Consider the following 25342-nt stretch of genomic DNA (forward strand, 5'->3'; position numbering starts at 1 on the left):
TCTTGCATCCACACTGACTCCCGCTCTTCCCCTTCACTTCAATATACACAAGATGCCGAAGCATGTGGTAACGGTATCTCGTATCACCTCTTTTATGACAGTTGTAAAAGCCACGACGGGGGGGGAGGTTATTTGGAGTGAGAGACGATAGCAAACAATGTGGGAGGTCCCACTATCGAAACTTAAAATACAAGGCTAAAAAAAGAAAAAAAAAGGAATAAATACATATATTCCCTGTGCCATTCTACTTGTGAAGTTGCGCCTTGTTGCTCGACAATGCTTCCCCTGCGGTCACTCTTGTTTGTAACCTAATTACGTAGGTCGTAGACTCATTTTGTATGTAGGTTTTCTCTATTATCCAACACTTAAAATGCTATAGATAAGTTCCAAAATAACATTGAAACTGTCACTTCACCCTCTTCATAGAATGAGCCAGCACCCGGATATCAGTGAATGTATGGTTTGGACGTGAGCAGATTGCCAAGAGAAACCGGTCTAAAAAGGAGGAAGGCGAAAGTGTCAACCCGTAGGGATATACACCAACAGCCAAACGTGTTATAACAACTTTTAATTTAATTTGTACCTACCAAGGAAGGGGGGGAGGGAGGGATTCTTTTTTTTCTGCCCAAAAAAAAAAGAAGAGAGAAAAACGGGAGCAGATTTGTTACCGCATTTATTATAGTGTACCATGTTTAGCAAAATGGAACTCGGTTAAAGGGCGTAAGACAACATCCGAACTTATTACGGGTAGTGTCGGAATGTTACGACAAATGTCGCAATTTGGGTTATTCGGTCGACTAGATTGGTTGTAAATGAGGGGCAGTGGGTCACCTGTCGAGCCAGGGTCACTAGATACTTTGGCCCTATGCTTTCAGCTACTACTTGCTACCATCCGCACATTGTTTTCCTCCATATGATCGACCCGAATTAATTTTAAACTTTAAGAAAAGAAATATAGGCCTATATATATATATATATATATATATATTAAGTAAAAGTAAATATAACTTGGAAATTAATCGATAAAAATAGAACAGAGAAAATGTCTCCTCTCTTTTGCAATATGTAACTTACAATGATGCTGCTTTTATCCTTTGAAGTGGAAGGTATTGATTTGTTCTATTCATCCCTTCTATGGCAACTGAGCTCTGATCTTGTTCATCCATATCACCTAAAATAAAGAAACAAAGAAAAAAAATAATAATCTTAATAATGGATTGCACCTGGAAAAACAATCCTTTAAGCTTGACAGCAGCTTAGATTGTGTCAACAATTAAAGAACGTTCAAGGATGGATTGTTTTGATTTCTAACCTTTAAAAGGCTCGAAATTTAAATTTTAAAATAAACCTTACTCCTAGAAGATTATTAATAATAATAATAATAGAAGAACAATTAAATACCATTTAAGAAATTCATTTTGGGGCCTTAAATTTTGGGCAAATCGATAATAAATATCGAGTATTTATCGTGCGCTACTCATCAATTCTTAACTTAAAGGTGCTGTTAAAGTATTTTAAGGAGGTTATAAGATAAATTTTCTTTTCTGTAGGATCCATATTTTGTTACTTGTGATGTTCTAATGCGAAAAATCTTTGCTTTAATTATAGAAATTGCTAATTAAAGCAACGTATAACAGACGAACGTTCCAGTTAGATCTTTGTTTGGTTCCAGTTTCCTATTAGTTCCATCAAACTGGAAATTAAATATATGACAGAGGAAGGACACGCCCCCTCGGGGCGTCATTTTAACGCCACTGCCATTTAGGGGGGAGGGAAGAAACAATAATTACGGTCATTGTCTGCCGTGTTAATGAAGGAGGCCGGATAAACAGATGATTACCATAAGTGCACGGCCTTCTAAATCACTGTTAATTACCGACTGGATAACCTTTCACCTCGTACATCCGGGTCGGTCCGAGCATGTTCGCCCTTATCCCCCCTTTTATTTTTAAATTAGAATACTTCTCGATTCCTCTTCCCTTTTTCGGTTAAGGTGTGTGGAATACGACACAAGAAACTGGTGTAAAAATTAAATTATTTTCCTACCCCCCTTGTATTCGCGTTAATAACTAGTGTTTAAACACTTGAAATATGCAAATGAAACATTGTATTGAATATATTAATAGACGTTTTGTCTGTAATTCTATACCCGAATGGCCAACGCCCGGTTGCTGAAACGGCACGTGCCACAATGACAACCCAGCCACACCCACCGTTTGGTAAAGAGGGATAGAAGATTTGCTTTCTCTCATCGATGCGATCCCGTTTTTGATTTTAGTCGCCGCCTTTCTCACCCTCTCCCCCCCCCTTCTTGTGTTTTTCTTTCTGTCATACTTTATTGTTGTCAAATCGCCCACGCGGCTAATAACTTTCGTTAAACAAACTTGAAATCATTCAAAAATGGGGATTTACTACCGGTGAAACCTGTTTAAAACGGAACTCCTATAGAGGATTTTCCGTTTTATACAAGTTTAATTTTTTCTAACGTTAATTCCGTGTTAGACAGGTTGCCTACTTTAACGTTATTTTTACTCATAAAATCATTTCAGTTGTAACAGATAGTCCGTTTTAGACAGGTTTACGCGCATTTAAAAAGAATTGCATTTTAAATATCCGTTTAATGTAATAAATTCATTCCACGAATTATATGTCCTAATTAAATTTTTCAGTTTTTACACAGTTGCTGACCAGCATTTGCGATATTCAAGGACTCGTTCTTCCTTTGTTATCTGAATAACCCTTGTATAACGGATCCTATCTCTTGGTATATAAAATATGCCTCCTCTTACATTTGCATATTAATAAGCGCTTAATTTTTATAAATAGTTTGGTACGAATTCTTGGCAATTGACAGAAAGAAAATAGCAAATGCCAAAGCAAAAAGAATTATGAACAGTAGTTCATCATCTCATCGCTTTTGTGGTGTTGGAGACAATAAAGACGTTTTGCTCCCCCCCCTTCCAAGCGAAAGCTAAAAAACATTAGCGTGAGGTAGTAAACGAGTGGATGTGACCGATGGAGCAGCATTGTTTCTCGTCAGCATAAAACAAATATTTTACCGCCCTTTCGAACAATACCTTAATGTCCACAGTGATAGATTGATATTTCCGAAAATATTAATCAATTAATCATGCCAAAATCCTCCCTATCCTCCTCCCCTATCTAAGTAAGATAAATGGAGCGGGTTTCTATGGCTTCCAAACAATGGGCACGTGATAAATCGAGCGCGCCCAATGTCGTCAGTGACAGATAAATAACGTACCGACACACTACTTGTATCAAAGGTGCAAAAAATCGGAAGCTTTTTTTTTTTTTCTTATTTTTTTCGTTGCCGAGCAGTTCTGGTGAACTATTAGAACCCGTTTCGTACAAAATAGTAGTGTTACTACTAAAGCCCAAACTTGTTTCCTCTACAGAATAATACACTTAATACCCTTATCCCTTCATGTATTTCATATTAAGGGCTAAAGATAATGCCTTCTTTTCATCATATCCTTTATAATTCGGATAACAAATGGGTTATACAGTAGTAATTGTGCCTCATTACTTAGAAATTTTCCAAACTTATAAGAAGTACTCAAATCAAAGAGATGCCAGGTATAAAGAATAATTTTTCACTCTTTAATTTAATAATAATTTGTAAAGTACAGACCTTTTTGTGACTTCTATTGCGGCCTGGTAAATATAAAATAGAATAATAAGTCTTTTCACACCTGCTCTTCTTCACTTGTCAGGTAAATTGACTAAAAAAATAACTTACAAATGATATATTTTATGATATTTTTTGATCGTTTCCTCTCTATTGTAAGGTCTAATATATGTACCTATGCAACTACAGCGTGCGGTTTTATACGGATCTTTCGATTAAAATAAAATTTCTCACCCCCCACTTCAGACTAATTAGCCGTGTTTTATAGAAGAAAGACAAGACAACTCTGGCATATGTTTTAAAGGTAAGAAAGTAAATTTCTTTAGAGTTCGAGCCGAATTGTGCCCTAATTTTGAAAACCTTTGGAGGTCAAAGAAAGAAAATAATGAAATAATAAATTATAATAGCAAAATACTCATTTGCATTTATACAAGAAAATAATCTGGAATGAAAGTAAAATGCGCGATAAACAGAAGATAAGACGTAGAGAAAAACAATATTTATTCGAGGTTTTCTCTTTTCTAAGTTACCCACTCGATCACACCACGCCTGGTTTGTTTAGTAGGTATATAACTTTGTGCGTGGCAGAGATGATTCCAGCATTTAAATGACCTCATCAAACACTTGGCTAAGAATGTCCTCTACTGTTTATCTATCTACTAAGGTCAGAAAGATGTCGAGTTCAAAAGAATTTTTAAACGTTTGCGACTATTTGAAATTCTTTCCGTACTTCTGAGAACAAAGGAAACTTGTTGCAACAGATATCAAGCTTTCGACTACACATAACAAAATATTTGTATGTAACTAAATTGGATAATTGGTTCTTTTTGACACGTAATGATAAATACGATCAAAGCCCACGATATCCACCCTTCTTCCACCCATTTATTTAATCAATACATCATTAAATCAACTCCCCCTTTTCTCTTTTCTTTAAAGTAAAGGGCATAGAAACTGGTCTGTTGAAATATCATTAGGTACACATAAAATTATTTTTCGGTCCTGAAATAAAGATAAAAATTCAAGCTTATTAGTGAACCGACATGTTAAAGGTTTAATGGATCTGGTTTGCCAGCATTCAAAGGTTTTTTTTATCTAAGAAATTCAATTGATAGCTGATTCAAATTATAGTCCTAATGGTTTCCCTTTCATCGAGCAAATTATTTTTATTCCAATGTAGGAGCATCTGTAATTTTTGGAGCCATTATTTTAGTAAAAAAGAGAAATTTTCGTCTAGAAAAACCCCTATTCAACGCTACATATTTTAAAATATAACGGGTACCATAAAGGGTACCCCTATTCAACGTTGTCGAAGTTCAATCCAATCTGATTTGGCGACATTTCGCGACACGCTGAAGGCATTCTCGTAAAAAAAAAAAAAAAAAAAATTAGTGTCAAAACTCACCACTGTGGCACTTTTGACGCTGCGAGCGAGGAACATTTTACTTGTGCAAGACACGGGGCGTTGCAAAGTTTCAGACTCAGAAGCTCACAGAGTACCTTCAGAATTGGGGTGCTTTATGATGCTTCTGGCATGCAGTGAGAAACTGCAAATTGAAATCATATATTCGTGCTTGCAGCGCCAAAATTGCCACAGTGGCAAGTTTTGATACTATTTATTTTTTATTTTTTTTTACAGAAATGTCTTCCGCGTGTTGCGTTTTAACAGTATAATTAAATATCAGTTATTTACGTACGTAACTAAATTTATAAAGCCTCCGTGTACGCGTTATAGGGCCTTGCAAGTCCCCTCTATTATTCTGTATAATTATATTATACATAATCGATTATTCCTGATCGAGAAGGAAATTTTTTAAAAATTAAATAAGGAAATAGTAATTTAAATTAAGTTTATAATCCTTCCTTTACAATAATTTAAATTAAAATTATAATCCTTCCTTAACAAGTACTAAGTTAACACTTAGAAAAAAAAAACAAAATGGACATACGCCGCATTAGATCAATAAATCATCATCAAGATAAAATCAAATTAACGACGTAACATAAATCTTAAGTAGGATTTTTAATTAAAATTAATTAACTTTAATTCTAGTTGAAATCTCAATTAGATATAATGTAATTAAATGTACATAAAAGTGTAATAAAAATATTTTTATGAATGTCTCATAGGAATAATATAGGCCCTATATACAATGGTTAAAAATATTTCCTGGATTCCTAATTCTATTTTAAAAATTAAAATTAAGAAAGAAAAGAAAAAAAAAAAAAGTCCTAAGTTTTGATTTATCTCAGCAATTTATATAAACTGCCTGCAATTGTCTTAAGGGCATATTTTTATCTATTGTAGGAAAATCTGTTATCATAAACAAAGCTTACTTCGACTTCTCTATAATGAGAAAGGGTTACTTTTTTTTATGCAATTACCTTTATGTTTACGTGATTATTCCGTATATTTTTTCTATTATTATTTTTTTTTTATATACTAAACAATTTTATAGAACAATTTCATCTATTTATATAAAGACCTATTTATGTAACAGGCTCACTGCACTTATATTGTATACTCGTATTTAGCCTGCGTATACTCGTATTTAAATGATATTTTTAAGGATTTATAATGATAATTTATAATTATATACATTATAAACATGAATCTTAATTAGATTTTTAAGGAATTAGTTCATAATTTTTGCTCTTATATTGGTCACCTCGCTATAGTGTTTCTATAAGTTCACTTCTCTCTAATCGGGGTTGTCGACACAATTTTTGTTATATTGATAACCCTGTTGAACCATTTTATATTGAATTTATTAAGTTCTATATTTATTTATAAGACCGATAGTTAATCACGCAAATTTAATTGAATTTAGTTTAAGCATACGATAAAAATACCACGTAATATAGAATAAAAATTAATAAATTACGCTGTTTTCTTCGAGTTTTTTTTGGATAAATTATTCTTTATAATTTATCTAGAATACACTCTGCATATGAAACACTTTACTTTGTCCGATTAAACGAGCAATAAACAAACAAAAAAAAAAACACTGTACACTACAGTCGACCCCCCTATAACACTGTTGATAATTCCGTTTTATATGAATTCCGTGTTGTACGAGTCACTTAGATTTTACAAATTCGTGTGCCGGACTGTGAACGGCTCACGTATTTGTAAAATCTAAGTGACTCGTACAACACGGAATTCATATAAAACGGAATTATCAACAGTGTTATAGGGGGTCGACTGTATTTCATTAAGTTACTGTTATGTTATCGGTACGTGTGCAGTTGAAGTAACACTACCAAAATGATAATTTACATAGAAAAATTTTGATTTTTTTTAACATAATTTTCTTTTAAATTACATAATAAACACTCCAGATATAATAAAAAGTAATTCACTTTCATTACAATCTACAGGGTGGCCCCTAAATTAGTTAACCAATGCTGTTACTGGGATAAAGCGACCGTTTTGATTTGATTAACAGTACGATTTTTACATTTTAAGCAGAAAATTCAGCCAAATTATTATTATTATTTATTTTTTTTGCAAATGGTTAACTGTATTTTGAACCACCCTATATTTAAAATAGAAGCGTATGGATATGCAAATTGATTTTTATACCTATAATTAAATCGATTTAACATTATTTTAAATAAGCCCGTGTCCTTGATTGGGCACACGTGTCTATTCGAGGACTTGGGCCCATTATAATAATGTTAAAGGCGTTCCAATATTAATACTTTATCCATTAAACTCCTTCTTCACTAACTAATTCGATTGTCTCGTTTATCGAATGATGAAGTTCCATATTAAAAATTGTCCTATAAAAATATTCCTATAAAAAATAACTTTAAAATGTTTAAAACGGAACTGTTTTATTAATAGCGCAATTAATATTAATCAGTTGCAAGGACGTTGCGACGATTCTGAAGGACTCCCGCAAGTAACACCGATACAAATTTATTAAAATCCTTTATAATCTAAATTCCTTTATGGATTTTATTATTTTTTTTCTATATATAAACCCCACGTAGTGAAATTCAAAGCACGAATCTAATCTGAATTAGTCCATTAGTAAAAAAAAAAAAGGGGGAAGAATAAAAAGGACTATAATAACGATAATGTCATCCTATTATGAACGATGGAAGACTGTCAATAAAAGGATAGTCCCCGGAGGGTAATTCAGTAATGCTTTGTCTTGTAAATAGAACTATTCAGTAGATAAAGCGTATGCATACCGACTAATCCGTTCGTGTTACAACAAAAGAATTATTATTTTAATCTTATAATGTTACTTAGTTATAAATTTTTTTAAATTTATCTTTTACTGATATTATAATATTTTAATCTCGTTTAAAAGCAGATTATTAAATAATAATAAATAATAATAATAATAATAAATGTAATACGTTATTTGGTTGGTCAAAAAAAAGAACAAAATTACTAATTAGCACGGTTGCCAGATTTCCCGATACTCCTGGATTTCTCGGATTTTTTCCGAATTCCGTCTTATCTGGACGAATTTATTCTTAAAAACTACTCTTAAAATAAAGGATTCTTTTTGTTTTTACATATTTTAAATGTATTTCTGTCGGTTAAAGAGTAAAAATATACATCCTGAATGTACCGCTGTTGAATTGTTCCTGTATTTTTTGGGAATAACTCCTGATTTTAGTCCCAAATATACTAATTATTAATTACCTATTACCCTGATTATTACCTATAATGGGCATTAGAAAAAAAAAGGCCCTCTTAGTATCTATAAAACGGAAAGAGCCAAAAAAATGAAAAAGTAAATCAATTAATAAACATTGGAAATTCAATAGCAAACAGAGTTTTTTTTTTAAATATCATTTAAATGCATTTTTAAAAACATAAAAGGAAGTAAAATAAGATGTTTATTAATGTTTAAGTAAGAGCTATCTTATCGCAAAGGAAGTTGACGAAGACATATCTTTATTGTTTTCTCTTTTGGATCCGAATGTTAGTTACAACGTGTTTTTCTGGATCTATGACTTTACCAAAAAGGTATTTTATCTGATAAAAAAGTAAAATAATAATTCACTGCAGAAATAAATACCATTATTTAAGAAATTTAATACGAAAAGAACAATTGAAAGTAAAGAAAAATAAGGCTTCTAATATGCGATGTAACGAAGTAAAATAAATGTAAAATTAAAGATTGAACGGGGTGGAAAGTTAACAGGATGTACAAGCGAATATTTAATTGTGGAATTCCCTTTTAGTAAAAGAAAAAAAAAAATACAATTGTTAATAATTCTTAACTTCACTATTTTATTATGCATATTATTGAGTGTCAACTCGCATACTAATTAAACTACTCGATGTAATTTGAATTATAATTAGTTGATTTTAACTTCTTGTTTGACTTTATTGAATAAAATCAAGCCTTAAATTTATCATTATTATTATTATTTAAAATGGAAAACAATTTATTTACGATAAAAGGTGATTTACTGCATCCAACTCACCTTCCGCACAGCTGGAAAACATCTCCAAAGTGTACAAAAGAGATAGAGAGAGAGAGAGGAGCTGTTAAATTTAATCTTTGCCATTAAAAAAATGAGTATGAGTAGTAAAAAAATCTATTTTAATTTATTCTAATTAGCATATTTTCATGGCTTTCGTAGTAAAGTAAGCACTAGCTCTGGCCAATTTCATACCTCTCAAAACCCTGATGAATTGTTGATTTGAATGCAGTGAGGCATTCAAAATTCCTCTCTTTATCTAAATACAAGGCTTTCTGAACCCTCCTTTATCCAGGTTATTGAATTTTTAATTTAAATTTCGGTAGGTATTCAATAGGCACTGAATTTAACAACTATTTATTGAGGAATTTCACTTGTGTTTAACTAAAGAAATAACCTTTTCAGGCTCGACATATCGATTTCTTTTCTATATAATTCTATTCTCTGTTTAATTAAATAATAAAAAAAAATGGAAGAATTTCCGGCAGATATCCTACCAATTAATTGAATTACTATTTAAAACTAAGGATGACCCTACGCATCATTAAGCATTCAATTACTCAAAACGCCTGGCAGCAAATTTCCATTGATTTAACCTATTTTCCTGGAGTTTTACTTAAAATAAAATTCCCTAAATTCTTTTTTTAAATAATATAATAAATATTTTACATTTTTACTTATTAGTAAAACAACATTCTTACAAATTTGTTAAATTCTACAGCAGAAGAAATTAGATTTGAAAGAAAGTATTGAAAAATATATATATATATATGTATATATTATTATCACTAAAAAATCTGGTTCCACACGTTTTATTTAGGGAAAAAAATAGGGAATAATTCAATTTGGAGTCTTAGCAAATTAGGTAATTTGTGCAAAACCGGAGGCATTCGCGATGACACAAACAAGTTTGAGATGTGGTAACTTGTCACGAAATGTCGTCATTGTTTCTCTGTTAGTAAAAGAGACACGACCATTGCAAGGGAAGAAGAAGAGGATAAAAAAGAAAGAAAAGAAAAAGTACAAATGAGATAAAATGAAAGTGAAGAAAACTGCCTTTTTTCCCCTTCTTTTCTTTTAGAAAGGGGCATTCATTTTAATTCCTTTTTTTTTCGGAATTTTTCAATTAAGGTGAGAAGTTTAACACGAAACTAATTAATCTAAAGGCAAATTTGTTAACAGTCTACACAGAAATAAGTTTAGAAAGTACAATTTATACACAAAAATAGAGGGAGGAAAAGTATATTTTATACACAAGCAAAAACAGTAAAATTTTATGCAAAAAAGTGAGCAAAAACAGTAAAATTTTATGCACAAAAGTGAGCAAAAACAGTAAAATTTTATGCAAAAAAAACGAGCATAAAAAATTACAATTTACTCTTTAAAAGGTGAGTTTAAAAAGTATATTTTATACACAAAGAACGAGTACATTTTTATACTGGACTTTATATTCCACACTAAAATAAAATAAATAAATAAACAAACACACCTAACTGTCGAAAAACAAAACTAAATCATTCCCTATATCGACACGTAGCTGTAATTTATACCTTATTCAGTTTACTATATTAATAACCTAAGAATTAAACAAGAAATAGGTTAAAATTTGTTATCCTTTTACTCCCCTTTTAAAAGATAAATATAAAAAATTGAAGAAGAAGAAGAAGAAGAATTTTTGAAGATATAATCCGAAGAAGTCATCTTGTTCTATTAAAAAAAATAATAAAAAAAAAGGTTCTTTAGGGATGTATTGTCCCCACATACCTATGTTTCTGGAAAGTACATTCCTCTCGCCATCTAGATTGATATATAGGGCTTAGGGTGCTAAGCCTAAGCATGTTTAGTTACCCAGGTGGGTGGTCTAGACGAAGATAGAAGTCCCCCCTGATTTAAGGTAGACTCTACTCTATCATATATATTGATCCCTTTAATAATAAAATAAGCCCTTATAATAATACAAAATATTATTTTACAGGAGAGAGAAGTGTTTTAAGTGTTTTGATATGATGCAAACAGGTAAAAATATATATAATTAATCACAATTTCTGTACTAATTCTGTCAAGAAATTAGGACAAATTGGATCTTGTTTTGATTTAGGTTTTACGGATGATCAATTGATGCTTGCCTTTTTTTTCACTTTCGTATGGTGATTTAAAGGGGGGGAGGATTGTGCACGCGAATATTTGTAATTTACTAACATCTGATGATATCTTTGTAAGGATATTATAATTCCAATTATACATTACCTTGGACGTAACAATTAAGTTTTGCATAGGAAAAAAAATCTAGGATATTTTAAATATATAAGCGGATACACGCGGTTAACTGACTTTTGGACCACCCCAAGGTATTTTTAATTTTCTGATATAAACTTTAGCTTCCTTCATAATTATTTTAATGTAAAAGTATAGAAAATAATTAATTAAAATCAAATTTCTTCCCCCTCTTAAACTAGATCTAAAAGACTTACTCTTAATTGTATATAGGAGGAAACAAAATAAATTTAAATAATTTATGTATTCAAGTGAAAGTTTCATCATAAATTGCTCAATTTTAACATATTTAGACACTGGAAGGTATTAAAAATAGGGGAGGAGGAGGAGGAGATATTTAAGGTAAAAAATCCCTTCATTTGCAATTCGAATTTTGAAAATTAAAATGTATGAAGACGTTTTTTATATAACGAAAAGCAGAACCCATTTTCCTAAACGGCTCTACCCCCGATACGGGGTTCTTCCCCACCGAACACGTCACGACAATCACGACGCACGTGCAACTACGCGTGCCGTGTTTCAGAAATAACGCCAGATGCCGAAACAAATTCGAAGGAGGCTACAGGAGATGTTTTATGCCAGGACCGCCTCGTTGTCCTTGTCCCCAAATTAGGACAGTTGTGTCCTCGCCCCTTGGCTCGGGAGACACCCCCTAAATACCCACGCATTTAGATAGTAGAATCCCTAATTTTCTATTTGAAGGGTTCAACCCTAAGAAAACACACAAGGAACTTTGAAGACACGACGTGGCCTAGAGATAGAAAGATATGAAGAATGAACTGAATTTTGGATGTCGTTTATCACCTATAAAGGCAAGGCTGTATCAATCATAGGTCTACTAGTGATTAAATAAGTGATTATTATTATACATTTATACACACGACTGTACGAAATTCCCCTCCCCCGAGGCAATAGAAGAGAATTGAAGTCTGTTACGTTAGTTTGACTTTAATGGCACGAGGGGAGCCTCCTGATTCTATGCCATTAAACTCTTCTAATGTATTTCAAAGTATTTATTACGAGTAAATGATGAATCAATTTAAAATTTTAAAAACGTAAACTATGATTACTTTCTCATAAATCAATATTTTATTTTTATTTTTACTTGTATTTGTATTCGTGTCACAGGCCAGACTCGAATGGGTATCTTCGATTTCCTCCTTTCTCTTCGCATAATTATCGAGTTATTACGTATATTTATGTATAAAATTACACAATTTTAATGTGTAAATGTAATAAAAATAAATCAATCGTCCATTATTTCGAAATTTTGTGGTAGTTCCTCTGAAGACCCTTCGGGTTGTAACCTGAAGGATTCTTCAGAGCAACAGAATATTCGAGTGAAAAATGGTGAGTAATTTATGGAATATTTAAAGGAATTTATTATTTATCAAGGAAAAAAAACTGTAAAGAAGGTCTAGGCATAGTTAACTAAACAAGTTTTAATGTATAAGTGAAGGAAGAATAAGTTACTCGTCCATTATTTCGAAATTTTGAAGCAGCAACCTAATGGCTTCGACAAGGTTTCTTATAGACACAGAATATTTTAGTGAAAAATAATGAATAATTTATAGAATATTCAACGTCGTGTACTATTTCTCAAACTGTAAATAAGGTCTAGGCATAGTTAACTATAGAAATTTTACCGTATAGTTTGAAGAAAGTATCCATTATTTCGAAATATTAGTAGTAACCTGATGATTTCTAATGTATACCTACAGAATATTCAAGGGAAAAAAATAATGAATAATTTATAAAATATTCAACGGCATTTATTATTTCTCAAGGAAGCAAACTGTAAATAAGGTCTAGGCATAGTTAACTAAACAAATCTCATTCTGGCTACCGGTTTGAAGTCGCTCGTTTCGCTAAGAATGGAGACAATCTATCCCCAGGCATTACTTGTCGACAAGAAAAGGCTTATAACAACTCATCCTTGACTGGACGAGAAACAATACATAATTAAGCACTCTTCCTCCGCCCTTCCTCGTTTTCCTTCGTAATTACATTTCTCCCCAGTTGAAGAATCGTAATCGAATTAGAGATGCATCATTGACCTTTCTCATGCGACTCGTAATGATTTAATATTAAAACTACTAGTGTGAATGCGGAAAAAAATTCAATTATAATGACCTTACAGTTCAATTATCTTTGATTTAATCAATGATATTTTATAACCCCAATGTCTTAATTTGAATACACTAGTTTTTGCACAATGAATCGTTGATTACCTCAATCTACAATGAGTAGAAAAGCCACCGAATTAGTCTTCTAGAACAGTAGTTCTCAACCGGTCGTACGCGTACCCCAATTGGGGGGGGGGGGTGGCATGAACGTTCGGGGGGGTACGCGCGTGAAGAAGGTTAGAAAACAATAATTGATAGAAATGATATAGTCAAAGAGGGTGCACGGATGTAGGACGTTACGCCATGTGCACACCTCATAGATTTAGGGGTGCTCAGGGCGATTCTCCATAGTGTACTAAAATGGCTGCACCCCTCTAAAGATTTCTGGATCCGCTAGTTATATAAATTTTACAATTATAATATTAAAATAACCCCCCCTAAAAACTGCCTAAAATTCGAAAATGTACAGATGAAAATCGTCATTAAGTATAACGTAATCTATTGCCATCTCGTAACTGTTGAGGCGAATGGAATGGGGGCGAAAACAGGTTCTTTTTTTTTTGGTAGAGTAATTGAGCGAAAGTAAGAGTCAGAAACTCTAAATTAAAAGATTGATCCCGGTTACACCGGATGAGATAAGATCGCTTTCGATACCTGTAGTGCACGTTGATTCCCATGAGGGGAACAAGAATGCTGACTTTCTAATGAAGTTCATGCTTAAACAACTGAAGCTATCACATCCCGATCATTACTATTATTACTTATATTTATGTTTAATTAGATTTACTCCATCACATAAATCAACCTTATTTATAAAGACAGTATCAACACAATTAATTTTAATCAAAAGTTGATAAATTTGATTCCATTGTTAGTCGTTTTGTATTCAAATTATTTCTTGTGTGAAGGGAATATTAATGAGTTTCTTCGGTATCTTTATTTCCTATAATGTTAAATTGCTATAAAAAATAACTACGCTTCCGAAATTCAATTATCTCGTAACATCATAAACCAGGTTTCTGACCTTTAAAGTCCTCGTGCCACTTTGGATTAGAGCCAATTCGAGTGCATGACAAGAATTTCAAAGTACAAAATCCTCGTCTTTCCAACACCCAATTGCAGATTGGGTGTAGGAAAACGAGGATTTTATACTTTGAAATACCTCTACAATTTTTGATTTTTGAAATTTCCTTCATCTTCTACAGCAAATTGGGTGCAGAAGATGCGAGAAATTTCAAAAGAAAAGGGTGTAAATCACACAAGAGAAAATAATTCGAACGGGTTTGCGGGATAGAAACGTGTAATTCATGGAGGAAAGAAGTCGCGGCATCGAATGTTCTCAAGATAGATGAGAAAATGATGCCGTGACCGTAGCCAATAAAGATGAGAATTAGCCAAGTATTTGACCTCTAACCTCCACTCATTATAAGGTCATCGTCCCGCGGTGTCAGTCACGAACTATGGCCCAGTCCTCCCCCGCATCTTTTACTTCCGGGTGACTTCCAGACTAGTCACGAGAAGAGGGCGGAATGGATGATTCCGTGTCGTTCACGATGTCCGGGTTGCATCCATTCCTCTTACCCACATCCTAATCTAAACAAAGATATACATTAGGGTTATTCAGTATGGCGAACGAGGGGGGTGCTAGATACTTTCTCTACTAAAAAAAAAAAAAAAATTCTAGAGAATAATCTTTATCCAGGGAAACATAAGTTATGTCGGGCGGGGTTCTTTGACCGGAAAGGGGCGTTGTTCGCATGGGTGCGATCCTGGCAGGGGGTAATGGGCAGGTGTAGGTGGAAGATGAAAAGAAGCGGTACCCCTCTCAACTTGGGTGTGTTCTTACAATTATACGATTTCGTTTAAAACAAAAAAGAAAATGTGTGGAAGCTGCACCAAAATAAAGAATTAATCAATAGAAACTGAAAGGAACCACGTAGATAATCAAATTTCATAGAGAATCCATTGCATAATTCTGAACATCAGCGCGTTGTAAGTTACTCAAGATATTATTAAATATTTACGTAACTCGTAATAAAATCATGAAAAAAAATACGAATATTGTTGTATTTAACTTGTTAAAGAGTAGAACAAATAATATTACATCATAATTATCAAAGTACTGACGCAAAAGGAGTAACAATAGACATTTGCGTCAGTAATTAGACAGCAATGGTGCAATATTATTTGAGCGGTTCTAAGAAATTTGTATGGACGAGGTTTTCTTTTTTTTTCTTATTAAATTAAAAAAAATGTATGTTTTCTTGAACGTGGCTCGTGTGTAGGACATAAGAGACACACGTGAAGGATCTCAACGGAAGTCGAATCATAAACGATGCTACCGTGCGTGTTCCAAATGTAATTTGCAATGGTTTTAAAAAAGAAAAGATGCAATAAGTTCTGATCCCGAAAGTTATGCTAGTGAAAGCGTCACATACGTTACGATACGAACTAGGTATTTGTCTCAGCAGTTGGTCTTCTTGACCACCCAGGAGGAGATGGACTAGAATCGAGGAGGGAAACGGATTTGACAAGATCCCTCGCCGTTTCTTTCTCACCCCATAGCTCATCGGCAATTCACCTCTACGCCCATAGCTAGTCAAGAACGATATAATGAACGACCGATGTAAACAAGAATTTTTCAGTTTCCGAACGACCCCATCCCTTAAGGCGAGTCCAACTGTGACTGTCAGGTATTTTCCCACGCGATCTAAGGTGGACGGGTTTTCCTATCTATCCTCCCATCCTCCGGGCTTATTTATCCCCTCGAAAAGAAATGTATCTTTGTTTTAAGCGCTTCTCCAACAGCCACTGTCGTATTTATACTTGCATACCACGCCGTGTTTCTCATATTTTAACGGTTTTTCCTTTAGGGATTTCGGGTATTTCGTGTATACAACCGTAAATTTCACAAATTAATTAGTGTTATTTGCAAATTACCTACATTATACACTAAATTATCTTAGAAATCGATACATTATCCAATGGTCTCTTACGCTCTTCTACATCGGATATCCAAAGATTGGGTTCTAGAATTGATCTAGAAGAGCGTAAACTGCTAACTTTAAACTTAAATAATGTGTAATTTTATTCGGTTTTTTCGTGTTAGAATTTGTGGTAAACGTCAAGAACTCGCTTCTTTGTAGTGTTAAATCTTTATAATCAACATAAAGGACACTCACCGGCTCCTTTGTTGAGTCGAAGATCTATGCAGTTTGGACTTTGTACGGGTGAATTGTTGGACGATTCTAGACGAGTGAGATGAGTCAACGATCCAGAAGACTTGCTCTTGTTCACAGACAGGTCCACGGGCTCCATTTGTACAGGTGGACAATCGGCCTGAGGGAAAGTGCATGTCATATAGTAGTAGTAATAATATGCAGGCAAGAAACAAAAATCTGTCAATCTGAAATCCATATTGGAAGTAGACGAGACGTCTTTCTAAATATGAAAGCGAGATACATCTGTCACTAAACTTCCTGAAGCACTTTTCGATAGCTAAAATTAACTCTCCATATGTCGTTATAACCTGACCAAGTGGGTCGTGGGCCCCCCTTAATCGATTCGAAATTCTTCCTCCCCATCTGGGAAGTATCGGTGGTCACCAGATGCCTACCGGTCGTGTCTATAATCATAAGCAATTATAGGGCATAAAGAGTTCGATCGGGCGCTCGAACGGTTGAAGGGGGCGACGTCCCACTGACCCTCGAATCATAAAAAATCAACTGACGTCACAATAAGACAGCCACACACGAGCGACGAAGATGTCGTTTCGCTTGGAATAAGTGGGTCTCGTTATAACTCGGGTCAAAGTTCGAACTGTTGAACCCGATTTCGTCGTAGCATTTTAATGCCACTTCGATACGGTATTTAAAAATGAATATAAATACTAAAAAAAAAGTACTGTTTTTTTATATTTTTATTATTATTATTATTTTTAATGCGATTTTTTCTTTTAATAGAAGGAGAAAAAGTCATTTCCTAATTGCCACTTTGGGTATAGACGTGCGACTTTGGTCCAAAAAATGAGGCCTGCCTTGGCAGGTGGACAATCGAGATCGAGGTAAAGACTTTCTCTTGACAAGAGAGGAAACAATGCGGATCTTTCTACTTGAATAGCTTTTGTCCAGACCAAGTGAGGTTGCGGGTATCGCACTTATGTCTGTGAACAGATGATGGCCGCAAATTACAGGGCAACGCCCCGTATGCTTTTGTCCGAAATTTTAGCCTAAAATTATCGAAGGACCTCAAAGAAATCGAGAAAGAGAAGGCCGAAGTAGGGGGGAACGAAAAAATCTTTTGTCCCTTATTTGTTTATTGTGACCGATTTCCTGTTTCCATATAATACAATGTTCCAAAAATGGGAAAAACCGGATAGTTTGTACGTTTCTTCTCTTTAAAATAATAAATCTAGGAGGGGGTCGGGGGGCGAAAACGTTGCCAAAGAAGAACATTTATTAAATAATCTATCGAATAATACATTTTGTTTACGGTAAATTATTAAACTTTACTAGATCACACGCTAGATTTTAAACAGAAAACAATATTGTTTCCATAGGGATTTCCTAAAATGAACATCCCATGTGAAGTAGTTGACCCATATTTCAAAGGGATTTTAAAAAGTGAAGGCCGAGCCAAATACTGATCAAAGATTATTTTAGAGGCTACTATTCGAGGTTACAATATCTTGGACATTAACTAGACTATTATTTTAACTGTTTTATTTATTTTTTTTTCTTCTCCCTTCTCCGCCATTAATTATAAATGCAAAAGAAAAATAATTTACCTATTTTTAAATTTAATTAATGACGGCATATATTTTCATGGATAATTTACATGTTTTTCTCTCATTTAACTTCGAAAAACCTTCGGTTCAAGCATATTTTACTCTTGTTTTCCAGTAATCAATTGTTTATTTATGAACTTAACACAGTCGGTTTGAATAGAATGACATCTTAAACTTATCATTTATCACTTCAGTTTAGGGAAATTCCCCTTTTGTTTTAGTTTCTCCGCTTCTTTCCAGAATTTTTAACAAGTTTAGGGATTTTTTTTAAATTAAAGGGTTGGATATTATATACAGAATTTCCCTGTAATACAGTTCTAAAGTTATAGCACTCATTCTTATATACAAGTCTACCCCCCATAACACTGTTGATTATTCCGTTTTATATGAATTCCATGTTGTACGAGTCACTTAGACTTTACAAATACGTGTACCGGGCTGTGAACGGCTCACGTATTTGTAAAATCTAAGTGACTCGTACAACATGGAATTCATATAAAACGGAATTATCAACACTGTTATAGGAAGGTCGACTGTACTCACTAATAGTAACATACAATCACTAATTATTCACTATATACACACTCACAGCAACATACTAATACGTTATACACTCACTCATAATAAAGCACAATCCTTCATTACTCATTATAGTAAGTGTATTATTACGAATACTCACACACTCATAACAATAACATACACTCATTCATTACTGTAATAACACACACGCTTATACGAACATACTCATTCATTATTCATCATATATGTATTCATAGTAACGTATACACTCATTAATTATAACACTCGTTTCGTTATATGAAAGAGTTTAAAATCATAACAATTTGAATATTTAAAAATTCACTCAAGGGGGGTAAAATAATCAAATTTTGCTTTGTGTAATCCATTAAAAATAAGATTGTACGTTATGAATAATAAAATATTCTCTTTCAAAAAACAACGTAACTAAATCGCGGTCATTTCAATTTTTCATATTTAATCATTTTATATGAATTGAAATTATAATTGCGTGTGGTTCCCCCCTTTCAAACAGGACAATATGACACAAATTAATTACATTTGTACGAAAAAAAAAGATGGCGGCCACTTCGATTTCTACATAAACCTCGTTATAACGCCTGTAAAGATTGGCCATCCCGATTTAACGCAGAATGCCAAAGTCTAGAGCTTGCGACTGCATAAAAAAACGGTTTAAATCCCACGTAAACTTTCCATAATTTTTAATATAATATCTATTTTAAGAATAGGGACATTATAAAAGATATTAGAGAAGAAGTTTGTCTGTCTGTCTGCTCTTCCAAATATATATATTTAAAAAAAAAAGGCGAAATTATAGGCTCGGAACTAACGTGTCGCATAATATGCGATGGTGTATCATAATTAACTTAACCGATCCGCGGGGCGCTAACCTCATCAGTAGATTTAAAAAAAAAAGGCTTTAGAACGGTGTGCCGAAGGCCACATCAATTGGCTTAGAAAGAAAAAACGTAGCTGTTTCGATAACCCCAGTCATGTTTACTTAACTACCTTTCCTTTAAATATCCAAATCTCTCAATCCATCAGCTCATCCGATGCCCCGCAGCTCTACAGAAAATACTTCCAAATATTAATCACGTGTCAAAACTGCAAAAAGGCAACAACTCTATTAGTAGTCTGGCTCGTCTCGTCGTGTCAAACGAACAAACGCACATCACTTCCCAACAATCTATCGACCGTTTTCATCCAACAAATTTCAATTAGTAAACAAGAAGCAACAGGCATTAGGCATGATCGATTGGGATAACGTGAAATCATTAATCTTTTAATCATTCTAAATATTGATCAATGACTAAGAAACGACACCCAAAATGAAGTAATAATAAATAATTACTGCGGAATCTTGTTATAACGAACACACCGATATAGTGAACAGTTTTGTTGGCCCTTCAAGTATTTATGTTTAGTAAATTGTAAATGTGGTGAATGATTTAGCCATGTTCTTCGAGAGTTCACTACATTAGAGTGGACTCTCGTGTAGTAAACTCTCCCATAGAGAGCGCTTATGTAATAAACTCTCATACAGTAAGCATTCATACAGTGAACTCTCATGTTGTAAACTCTTATCTGGTGAGTTCTAGTGTGGTAAGCTCTCATATTGTAAGCATTTATACAGTAAACTCTCATACAGTGAGCTCTCTTGTTGCAAACTCACATACAGTGAGCTCTCTTGTTGCAAATTCTCATACAGTAAGCTCTCTCTTGTTGCAAACTCTTATCTGGTGAGTTCTAGTATGGTAAACTCTCATATTATAAGTATTCATACGGTAAATCCTCATATTGCAAGCATTCATACAGTAAATCCTCACATTGCAAGCATTCATACAGTAAATCCTCATATTGCAAGCATTCATACAGTAAATCCTCATATTNAAAAAAAAAGTACTGTTTTTTTATATTTTTATTATTATTATTATTTTTAATGCGATTTTTTCTTTTAATAGAAGGAGAAAAAGTCATTTCCTAATTGCCACTTTGGGTATAGACGTGCGACTTTGGTCCAAAAAATGAGGCCTGCCTTGGCAGGTGGACAATCGAGATCGAGGTAAAGACTTTCTCTTGACAAGAGAGGAAACAATGCGGATCTTTCTACTTGAATAGCTTTTGTCCAGACCAAGTGAGGTTGCGGGTATCGCACTTATGTCTGTGAACAGATGATGGCCGCAAATTACAGGGCAACGCCCCGTATGCTTTTGTCCGAAATTTTAGCCTAAAATTATCGAAGGACCTCAAAGAAATCGAGAAAGAGAAGGCCGAAGTAGGGGGGAACGAAAAAATCTTTTGTCCCTTATTTGTTTATTGTGACCGATTTCCTGTTTCCATATAATACAATGTTCCAAAAATGGGAAAAACCGGATAGTTTGTACGTTTCTTCTCTTTAAAATAATAAATCTAGGAGGGGGTCGGGGGGCGAAAACGTTGCCAAAGAAGAACATTTATTAAATAATCTATCGAATAATACATTTTGTTTACGGTAAATTATTAAACTTTACTAGATCACACGCTAGATTTTAAACAGAAAACAATATTGTTTCCATAGGGATTTCCTAAAATGAACATCCCATGTGAAGTAGTTGACCCATATTTCAAAGGGATTTTAAAAAGTGAAGGCCGAGCCAAATACTGATCAAAGATTATTTTAGAGGCTACTATTCGAGGTTACAATATCTTGGACATTAACTAGACTATTATTTTAACTGTTTTATTTATTTTTTTTTCTTCTCCCTTCTCCGCCATTAATTATAAATGCAAAAGAAAAATAATTTACCTATTTTTAAATTTAATTAATGACGGCATATATTTTCATGGATAATTTACATGTTTTTCTCTCATTTAACTTCGAAAAACCTTCGGTTCAAGCATATTTTACTCTTGTTTTCCAGTAATCAATTGTTTATTTATGAACTTAACACAGTCGGTTTGAATAGAATGACATCTTAAACTTATCATTTATCACTTCAGTTTAGGGAAATTCCCCTTTTGTTTTAGTTTCTCCGCTTCTTTCCAGAATTTTTAACAAGTTTAGGGATTTTTTTTAAATTAAAGGGTTGGATATTATATACAGAATTTCCCTGTAATACAGTTTTAAAGTTATAGCACTCATTCTTATATACAAGTCTACCCCCCATAACACTGTTGATAATTCCGTTTTATATGAATTCCATGTTGTACGAGTCACTTAGACTTTACAAATACGTGTACCGGGCTGTGAACGGCTCATGTATTTGTAAAATCTAAGTGACTCGTACAACATGGAATTCATATAAAACGGAATTATCAACACTGTTATAGGAAGGTCGACTGTACTCACTAATAGTAACATACAATCACTAATTATTCACTATATACACACTCACAGCAACATACTAATACGTTATACACTCACTCATAATAAAGCACAATCCTTCATTACTCATTATAGTAAGTGTATTATTACGAATACTCACACACTCATAACAATAACATACACTCATTCATTACTGTAATAACACACACGCTTATACGAACATACTCATTCATTATTCATCATATATGTATTCATAGTAACGTATACACTCATTAATTATAACACTCGTTTCGTTATATGAAAGAGTTTAAAATCATAACAATTTGAATATTTAAAAATTCACTCAAGGGGGGTAAAATAATCAAATTTTGCTTTGTGTAATCCATTAAAAATAAGATTGTACGTTATGAATAATAAAATATTCTCTTTCAAAAAACAACGTAACTAAATCGCGGTCATTTCAATTTTTCATATTTAATCATTTTATATGAATTGAAATTATAATTGCGTGTGGTTCCCCCCTTTCAAACAGGACAATATGACACAAATTAATTACATTTGTACGAAAAAAAAAGATGGCGGCCACTTCGATTTCTACATAAACCTCGTTATAACGCCTGTAAAGATTGGCCATCCCGATTTAACGCAGAATGCCAAAGTCTAGAGCTTGCGACTGCATAAAAAAACGGTTTAAATCCCACGTAAACTTTCCATAATTTTTAATATAATATCTATTTTAAGAATAGGGACATTATAAAAGATATTAGAGAAGAAGTTTGTCTGTCTGTCTGCTCTTCCAAATATATATATTTAAAAAAAAAAGGCGAAATTATAGGCTCGGAACTAACGTGTCGCATAATATGCGATGGTGTATCATAATTAACTTAACCGATCCGCGGGGCGCTAACCTCATCAGTAGATTTAAAAAAAAAAGGCTTTAGAACGGTGTGCCGAAGGCCACATCAATTGGCTTAGAAAGAAAAAACGTAGCTGTTTCGATAACCCCAGTCATGTTTACTTAACTACCTTTCCTTTAAATATCCAAATCTCTCAATCCATCAGCTCATCCGATGCCCCGCAGCTCTACAGAAAATACTTCCAAATATTAATCACGTGTCAAAACTGCAAAAAGGCAACAACTCTATTAGTAGTCTGGCTCGTCTCGTCGTGTCAAACGAACAAACGCACATCACTTCCCAACAATCTATCGACCGTTTTCATCCAACAAATTTCAATTAGTAAACAAGAAGCAACAGGCATTAGGCATGATCGATTGGGATAACGTGAAATCATTAATCTTTTAATCATTCTAAATATTGATCAATGACTAAGAAACGACACCCAAAATGAAGTAATAATAAATAATTACTGCGGAATCTTGTTATAACGAACACACCGATATAGTGAACAGTTTTGTTGGCCCTTCAAGTATTTATGTTTAGTAAATTGTAAATGTGAATGATTTAGCCATGTTCTTCGAGAGTTCACTACATTAGAGTGGACTCTCGTGTAGTAAACTCTCCCATAGAGAGCGCTTATGTAATAAACTCTCATACAGTAAGCATTCATACAGTGAACTCTCATGTTGTAAACTCTTATCTGGTGAGTTCTATTGTGGTAAGCTCTCATATTGTAAGCATTTATACAGTAAACTCTCATACAGTGAGCTCTCTTGTTGCAAACTCACATACAGTGAGCTCTCTTGTTGCAAATTCTCATACAGTAAGCTCTCTCTTGTTGCAAACTCTTATCTGGTGAGTTCTAGTATGGTAAACTCTCATATTATAAGTATTCATACGGTAAATCCTCATATTGCAAGCATTCATACAGTAAATCCTCACATTGAAAGCATTCATACAGTAAATCCTCATATTGCAAGCATTCATACAGTAAACTCTCATCTAGTAAGCTTTTATTTATTGAACTCTCATACAGTGAGCTCTCACATATTAAGCTCTCTTGCAAACTCTCATCTAATAGGCTCTTATATTGTAAAATTTCATCTAGCGTGCTTAATAGCGTGGAATCCTGTAGAAAATTGACTAATTAAAATGCTCAATTAAAATTTTAAACGAGTAATTCTAAGGCTTAAACGGCAACTTGTAAGACGAGTGGATTGTGAAAAACACTTTATCGTATTACAAGTATAATAACACCATTTGATCACGAAGCGTATAAAAAAAAACTAGTAAACTATGCGAAAATTTCTTATCGTATTATCAATTCGAATTAATTTCGAAAATTTTTTTCTTTTTTGTACAACTGAAATTTCGAAGGTGAAAAATCTGTTGGCAGACGGAATCGCAAGGCCCGAGGCATTGTGACGTTAGCTCTACTTCCTCCCAACCTTCTGGGGAAGGATATTCTGACAACTGCGTGCCGCAGGTGGATGGTTGGACAGAAATGGGACGCACGATCTGCCTTGTATCCGCCCGGTTTCCGTTAAAGTAAAGCACGTTTTCTGACCGCCCCTGGGGCCTTCCCTAAATCTGTGGATTGAGCAATGTGGGAGTGGTTAAACAAGTTGTAGAGTAAGATAACAAATGTTCTTTTATCTTTATTCAGACGACTTTCCACTTATTTAATATTCTCATGCATCATGGAATTCCCTCCATAAGCTCCCCTTAATGTCATCCTTCGATGTATTTATTTCGGAGACACAATGCCAGGTATTTCCAAAATAAATATCGTAGATATACAGGTATATAAGCAGCACCATTTATAAACAGCATAAATTAATTAAAATTCTTATGGGCATTATATTTTTGTATGGGTACCATTGTAAGCGTAAGGATTCCCTATGTATCCAGCCATTCGACGCACCAAAAACTACGAAGAATAACTGTTATAACGGGTGATTCATTATACCGAGAGCCTTACTGTACTTATATTTCAAACCTACTTACCTCCTTTGAATTTAATAATGGGTGAAACATGGACAATGCGAAGACTCGATGATGAAAAGGGAGTAGATGGGAGGGGTTCCTGAGGTCACAGGACTGCACGTGACCTTTATGCTGGAGAAAAAAAAGAACAATATATTAGATTGTCAAACATATTTACCTAATTTTTTAAGCACAGTAATGTAATTAAAATTATGTTTTAGCATCATAACCTGAAAAAATAAATAAATAAAAAAGTTTTCTCGTGATATCACGAAATGTAGATAATAATGAAAGGCGTTTTGCTACCTTTCTTCCGCTTCCGTATGT

General features: G+C 33.5%; 1 protein-coding gene across 2 annotated transcripts in view; it reads right to left on the bottom strand.

Moving 5' to 3' along the window:
- LOC111639512 (Krueppel-like factor 8) overlaps positions 1-25342 on the bottom strand; it is a 33584-nt gene that overhangs the window by 2863 nt on the left and 5379 nt on the right. For both annotated transcript variants that reach the window (XM_023385411.1, XM_023385405.1), the window contains exons 2-4: positions 25037-25147; positions 16686-16842; positions 1075-1171 (exon numbers count right to left, since the gene is read on the bottom strand). In XM_023385411.1, coding sequence (XP_023241179.1) covers positions 1075-1171; positions 16686-16842; positions 25037-25147 — 365 coding nt within the window. The remainder of the gene's footprint in view (positions 1-1074; positions 1172-16685; positions 16843-25036; positions 25148-25342) is intronic.

This window comes from Centruroides sculpturatus, unplaced genomic scaffold, assembly GCF_000671375.1.
Source record: "Centruroides sculpturatus isolate CEXI.00-Female unplaced genomic scaffold, Cexi_2.0 scaffold212, whole genome shotgun sequence".
NCBI lineage: Eukaryota > Metazoa > Arthropoda > Arachnida > Scorpiones > Buthidae > Centruroides > Centruroides sculpturatus.